A 7,731-nucleotide genomic window follows, 5' to 3' on the forward strand; every position below is an offset into this window, starting at 1 on the left:
TTTTTTTCTTTTTAAATAAGGTGTAGGTCTACTCTCTCACACACATATATATACATATCTTGAGTTCCAGCACTCTAAGTTACAAAAGAGAAAGAACTGCCACATAAGGCTTATAGTGCCATTCTTTTTGCTTCATTATGTCCTTAAAGAGTGATCCACACATTAAAGCCAAACACTACTAGTGTTAAGCTAAACCATAACACTATTTCAAGAGATCAAGTTTACAAGATAGCACTATGCCAGATATAAAAGTTTAATTCTCCTAAACAGTAGCCAATGCCACGACATGATCTCCAAACGTTCTGCACCCAGGGGTTTCTATCGTCTCCGTACTCCAATTATCTTCATGAAATAAGAATCTTGGTATTTTACAAAGTTATCTGTTCCCCACTGATTCGAAAGTCATTCAGTCATTGTTTTAGGAATTTTATGTCTACTCACTCCAGTATTCTTGCCTGGAGAATCCTACCGGCAGAGTAGCCTGGTGGGTTATGGTCCATGGGGTCACAAAGAGTTGGACACAACTGAGGTGACTTGGCACACACGCATGAATACAATGCTAACATGAAATATCTTTTTTTCTATTCCAAATATTGCTAAAACCAGCCCTAATTACACTTAACAGACATCCCCTCCAAAACAACAACAGGAAAAAAAAGTCCAAAAATCACTGTTTTCCTTTAAGAAAAGACAATCTATCTTCAGTGGTTTCAGAAGAAACTTTCTCATGAAATTATAAAAATAACTAGTTAAGTCTCCAGAAGAAAAAGAATCAACTTAAAAAAACAAAAGGAACAAAGTTATTTTTTCATAAAACAGTGTTTGGTGATAAAAGTAGATGCCTTTTTAGACAAAAAAAATAATGTACAATTTTAAGGATATGCATCTAAATAGAGTGATTTTTAAAGATGTTTCTTAGGAAGCTTTTAATGCAACAGGTCTGCTAACATAGGACTAAATAGCTATTTAAATATTTTCAACTCAACCTAGCTTTCTTCAACCCAACACAGTGAAATAAATCAGAATAGATTTAAAAGAGTGGATATAAAAATTCATTAAAGACAATAGAATCCACAGCCCAGATCAGAAATAGCATTGGATCCGAGATCTGGCACTCTTACACATCACAACAACTTAAAAAAAAAAAAAAGGAAATCCCAAATTTAAGGAATGTCAATTGAACCTAGAGAAATGTATACTTTTATACCACATATCATTCAACCAACAAAGAATGCAAAACTCAAATACTATAAGAGAAGAGCAATGAATCAATACTACCTTCTTGTAAACACACTGATTATGAGAAACAAAGGATACATTCAATGTTCATTTTAATTATGGGTAGTCTACATATCACATTCTAAGCAGATTACCTATTGTCTATGTAATATAACAAGCTTCCCAGGTGACGCTAGCAGTAAAGACCTCACCTGTCAATGCAGAAGATGTAGGAGACATGGATTTGATCCCTGGGTCAGAAGGATCCCCTGGAGGAGGGTATGTCTACTCACCCCAGTACTCTTGCCTGGAGAATCCTACCTGCAGAGGAGCCTGGTGGGTTTTGGTCCACGGGGTCACAAAGAGTTGGACACAACTGAGGTGAATTAGCACACACACGTGAATACAATGCTAACATGAAATATCTTTTTTCTATTCCAAATATTGCTAAAATCAGCCCTAATCACACTTAACAGACATCCCCTCCAAAACAACAGAAAAAAAAAAAAAAGTACAATAAATCACTGTTTTCCTTTAAGAAAAGACAATCTATCTTCAGTATTAGAAGAATAATACAAAATTTCATAGTACTGTATATGTTGCAGAGTCTAAAAGTCTTGATAAAATAATGAGTTATGACTGATAATGGATAAAAGTGTCCATGTAGCCAAATGAAGCTGGTATTAAATATTTAATAACCTGTATATAACCTTGAGCATTAGAAACCAATGACTTGGATACAAGCACTTAAGAAGATATGAATCTAGCTCAGTTTCTGTCAGAAAATATTGCCAAAGTTTCAACTCCTTATGGAGAGTATTAAAACACTTCTTGGCCCTGAATCAGAAAAGGGTTCTGTTGGAGTTGATCCAAAAGAACTAACTGGAGTATGATTGGCAAACCTGGGTGATTTGAACTTGGCCTGAAAAATCCAAGTTCCAGGAAAGAATCTGGTTATTAAATTAGTAGTTTCAAACTTCTGAAAGTGTATTATGCTATCACTTAATTGCAAAGCAATTTTGTAATTAACTTTATAATTAAATCAACTAGACTTCTGTTGGCTCAGGCGGGAAAGAATCTGCCTGCAATGCAGGAGACCCTAGTTCAATCCCTGGGTCAGGAAGATCCCCTGAAAGAGGGCAGGGCAATCCACTCCAGTATTCCTGCCTGGAGAATCCCATAGACAGACGAAGCTGGTGGGCTACAGTCCATAGAGTTGCATAGAGTTGGAGACCACTGAGGCAATTTAGCATAGCATAGCACAGCACAGCATATTTACCAAAAAACAAATTTTAAATTTAATACTGACAAGAAAAAGTCTTTACTATAATTGTAACACCTAACGTTTTTAAAGCTCTTAGTATAAAAACTGAAATAATTTAGTCAAGATCACACATTTGGCAAATAGCAGTGTCTGGGATTAACTGAAACATTTGCCACTCTCCTTCCATCTCTATAGAAACTCAGGGGAAAAGTGGGGTGGGAACAGGCAGTGAAGACTTGAAAATGATACTCAAGTGTATAAACTGCAATTCTGTAATTTTCAGAGTAGTTTCAAACTTCTAAATTCACATGTAGTTTGAATTTTAAAAACTTAATTTGATTTATATGTGTTATACATTAAATAAATATTTTTGAAAGAATTGTATCAAAGGGGAAATAAAAGATAAGACCCTGTCTAAAACAGTGGTCAAAGAAGTTCATCCAATGTTGTTGTTTTTATGAATAACACCAACTTTTAAAAATAGAGGCTACTAAATAAGGTAACTACACTCTGTATATGTGTGTGCTTAGTCACTTAGTCATATCCGACTCTTTGCAACCCCATGGATTATAGTCCGCCAGTCTCCTCTATATACGGGGATTCTCCAGGCAGGAATACTGGAGTGGGTTGCCATGACTTCCTCCAGGGAATCTTCCCAACCCAGGGATCAAACCCAGGTCTCCTTCATTGCAGGATTCTTTACCAGCTGAGCCACCACGGTATACGTAATGATATTACTTATACTAAATATGATGGAAATATAGTGCATTTTCATTAACCAATATTAAATGGAATCCCTTCCAATATAATTTGTGAAATGTGCTTCAAACGATACAAAGCACAAAATAAATGTGTGTATAACAGGGTTTGAGATAAATTTTATATCACAAATTTAAAAACTGGCAACTATATTCAGTCAGTCTACAGAATACTGCTTCAAAAGACACATATTTAATCTGGAATTATGTATTTTCCCCAACAGGATAATCAATGGAAAATGCTATAAGTTGCTTCCTTAGACTTCTGAGACTTTTATGAATGAATTTCAGAACTCATTTGTTACGTGATTACTCTGCAAGTAGTTAATTCATAATATAAATATTTTATTTTGTTTCACTTCTAGCTCCAGAACTGAAATATCCTAAATTCCAAACAATCTCTCAAATCATCTTTTGAATTAAATTGGCTGAGCTTCCAATTTCAATATACTATCTCATGAGCATTTTTTCATAATTTAAAGAGAACCTGTATTACTTCTTCATAATCAAAGTAACAGCCATTTTTCAAGTCCCCAAGTTTCTAGAGGAAAAAGACCAAAACTATGAAAGATTCTGAAATGCAAGACCCTTAACTTCAGAACATTTATGCTTGTATCTTCTCTAACTAAAAGTCACTTTAAAAGTCAGAAGTTATTTCCTCTCATCTTCTAAAGTGCCTGGAAATAAACCCTTATTGAAATGCCATAAATGCTTAGATGTTAAGTGTCAGTAAAGGTCCCTTCCTTTGAGTGGCTTTTCTGACTACTGATCCTTTTATTGTGTGACAAATAATACTTTCATATAATTAAAACAATTAGATTTTTATTGAAATGTAATTGATTTACAATATTGTGTTAATTTCAGGTGTAGAGCAAAGTGATTCATTTATATGTATAATTTTTTTTCAAATTATTTACCATTTTGGTTATTATGAGATATGGAATACAGTTGCCTGTGCTATAGAGTAAATCCTTGTTGCTTATCTACTGAATGTATAGTTTGTTAATCCCACGTCTCCAATTTTATGCCTCCTCCCCTCCTCCTTTGGTAACCGTAATTATTTTTTATACGTCTGAGAGTCTGTTTCTATTTTGTATACAGACTTATTTGTATTAAAATTTCACATATAAGTTATATAATATTTATTTTTCTCTAAGACAATTAGCTTTTTATCTAGCACTTCAATGGACACTTTCTTTGCTTTTCTGTTGAGATGGTTTTCTTAGAAAAATCAACACTATTAAAAAAATCTTTTGTCACACTTAACTCCAAGGTTACTAGAATATGCAAACAATGAGCAACTTCCAATAGAGTTGAAAGGAAAGGTCCTTTCCACTTTCCCAGTCAAAACAAAGTGCAAAAATTGCCTGAGTCCCAAACAGTGAGTGGCTCAAATACAATGAACGGTGGGCTTATTTCCATCTTTGGCTATCAGTGCTACTCTCCCTAAGACTACAGGAAAGTTTTCAGTCTTCTTGTATTTTGACAAAGGAAAAAAAAATGTTTGCCAAATGATGCCCCCGCTGCCATCGCAGGTGGCTTTTCATTTGTCCAAACAGCTCTCGGGTTGTGGCCATCCTCACCTTATACACGTCACTGAAAATTGTCTCCGCCCCGGCTCCCCATCCCCCAAGCCCCAGTGATAACTTGGTGGAGTTCTTGAACTTGATCCACAGATCGCCCTCGCCACGCCAAGTGCACTACAAAAAGCATCAGACCAGATGCTTTCCAAATCTTCTCTCTTGTTCACTAAGTTCAGAAAAATCACTGCATTTATTCCCCCTGGGAAAGTGAATTGAATCCCTTATTCGCACTGCAGGTGCCCAGAAAGGAAATACAACCACGCGCGCGCGCGCACACACACACACGTGCACGCATACACACCATGTCCCTTCCTAATCTCCAACCCTGACAGCAGCACTCAGACAACCAAAGTCCGTTCCCTCCACCCCACTCCGTCCAAAATACATAACAATTACAGAAGACTACGGGCGCTGGGGAAATTTGAGGTTTATATGGGTCAATGGAAACCTCTTTTCCCCGGACTTTTGAGGCGCTTTGCAGACTTAATAGCCACTTTTCTTGATGCCCACTACAGAAATCGCCCATAATGGGACGCTCCTGCGCGGACCCTTACCACCAGGAGGCCATCGGGGCACAAGAGACGGGGGTACTTATGCGCTCAGCCTTGCGCTCCAGTCTCTTTCCCAGCCCTGGGTAATAAGACACCCAGCGACTCCAAGAGCTGGGCGGGGCAGGAGGGCAAGATCAATAAAGTTAAGGAAGAGGACTGCTTGGGCACTGCGTGCTCCGAAGCTGTTGAAGAGAGGAGCCGAAAGGGAGATAGAAAGACGCGAAACCAAAGATCAAGTCGGCCACGTCGGGCTGGGGGCGCGCAAGGACACCAGAGCCGCCGGGAGCCGCGGGGGTCTGCGAGGGGGCCGGAAGAACTGGGAAACGCGGAGACCGCGAACTTACGGAAGAAGATGTACTCGGTATAGCTGCTCCAGATCTTGTCGTCGCGGTACTGGTTGACGAAGGCGGCGGTGCCCGAGGAGTTACACGCCACCATGTGGAAGCCGGCCTCGGATAGGCGATCGAATGCCTGCTCCAAGTAGGTGAACTTGAGGTAGAAGCGGGACGTGTACTTCTCAGGCGGCCGGTCAGGGTCGCGGCTCTCGTTGAGCGTGTCACCGAACACCTCCTTGGCCAGAGCGATGCGTCCGCACACCATGATGCGCGCCACGCGCCGGAACTTGGCGTCCGCCTGGTTGTCTCGCACGGTGGTGTAGGAACCGCGGTAGCCGAGTGTGAGGAAGCCCGAGCGCTTGTCCTGCGCGCTGCTGCCGCTGTGCGCTCCCGGGCCCGAGGGTGCGGCGGCCGCCGCCCCGCGCAGCAGCAGCGCGTCGCTACTGCCCTGTGAGACGTTGTCCTCCAGATCGCTCTGGCAGCCCTCGTCGTTGAGCGAGTTCTGCTTGGTGACCTTGGGCGACAGCAGCTTGACCAGGTCGGTGAGCTGGAAGTACTCGGCCTCCCGTAGGAGCCGCTCCTTCTCGGGGAAGTGCTCCGGCAGCGCGAGCTGCTTGTCCCGCAGATAATCCAGCACGTACCTGAAGAGGAAGCCGTCCCGGTCGATGAAGAAGCGCGCCCGGCTGTCTCTGGGCAGCTCGCCCCGGCGTCGGGCGCCGCCCCGGGGGCTGGAAGGCGAGAACATACTGGCCAGAGTGCTATCCGGGACGCTGAGCAGCGTCGAGTGCTTGGTCACATAGACCTGGCCCCCTACGTTCAGCTCCACCACCTCGGGGAAGGGCGAGGGCACGCAGGGCCCCGGGGCGGCGGCTGCCGAAGCGCCGGGTGAGCTGGACGAGGAGACCATCTCGCTGATGGGCAGGATGGTGCCGCCGCCGCTGCCCGTGTCCTTCAAAGCCATGGTCCCCCCGCCGCCGGCCAAGTGACCCTGGAGAGCAGTACTTTCTCCTTCCCGAAACCCGTGCCCTGCGCCCCCGGTGGTGTGCGCCTGATGCGCCCTCGGGCCGGGCGGCACGTTCCTCCGGCCGGGGCGGCCCGGTTCAGGGCTCGGGGCGGCGGCGGCGGCGGCGCCCGGGCTCCATCGGGGAGCGGTGCGCGGGAGAGGAGCTCTGCGGGCGCCGCGGCGGCGGCAGAGGCGCCAGGAGGAGCGGCTGCTCCTTTGGGGCGAAGGCGGGGAAGTGTGAGAGAGACTTGCGAGAGGCTCTCTTAGGCTGCCGCTCGGCTCTCCGCGGGGAGGGCGAGAGGAGGGGCCGGAGCGAAGAAAACTCGCCGCCCTAGCAGCTTGCGAGCGCGCCGCGAGCCCGTAGCGCGGACGGTGGCGCTAACTACCCCTCACAGCCCGGGAGGCGAAACTGACGTCAAGCCCAGGACTGGGACCCGAGCCACAGCTGTCATTTAAAGAGATAGGTGCCAGCCTCTGGCTGCAGGGCTCCAACGCTAGGGGGCGGAGCCGAGGGCAGAGCCTGGAGGTGATGCTACTTGGCAGCGAGTGGGGGAGACGGGGAGAAGCGGGCAGGGAACCGACAACGAACCGGGAAAGGCCAGCTTTCTCTCCTTCATTCTCTCCTTCATTCACTTCATTCCCTTTTTCCGTCGTCCGTCCTTCTCTTCCTCCCTTGCCCTTGTTCGCCCAGTAGACCTTGTTTTTTTTATGCTGGCATTAAGGTGAGAAGTGGGGTAGGGGTTTGGATTATTAAAAAAAAAAAAAAAGCTAGGCTTCTAATCTGAAATTACAAGTGTTGGCAGGAGGGTTTTGATTGCCAAAAGACTGGGAGCGGGGTTGGGGGTTGAATCTCTTGTAGTGGTTTTAGAATGGTTTTTTGAAGTGAAAGGCGAAATGCAGGAACCTCTGTTACATTCCGATGTCATGATTGCATATTTAACTACACGCGCTATTTGCAGTTGAATTTTTAAGACTGAAATCTGATTTCAGTTCACAAAACTAATCGCAGATTGTGGTAA

At 44.2% G+C, this 7,731-nt stretch overlaps 1 protein-coding gene across 1 annotated transcript in view; it reads right to left on the bottom strand.

Moving 5' to 3' along the window:
• Positions 1–6,670, bottom strand: part of KCTD8 (potassium channel tetramerization domain containing 8) — a 275,956-nt gene extending 269,286 nt beyond the window's left edge. The window contains exon 1 of the mRNA XM_052642223.1: positions 5,719–6,670. Coding sequence (XP_052498183.1) covers positions 5,719–6,670 — 952 coding nt within the window. The remainder of the gene's footprint in view (positions 1–5,718) is intronic.
• Between the last annotated feature and the right edge of the window lie 1,061 nt (positions 6,671–7,731).

This window comes from Budorcas taxicolor, chromosome 6 (assembly GCF_023091745.1).
Source record: "Budorcas taxicolor isolate Tak-1 chromosome 6, Takin1.1, whole genome shotgun sequence".
Lineage (NCBI taxonomy): Eukaryota > Metazoa > Chordata > Mammalia > Artiodactyla > Bovidae > Budorcas > Budorcas taxicolor.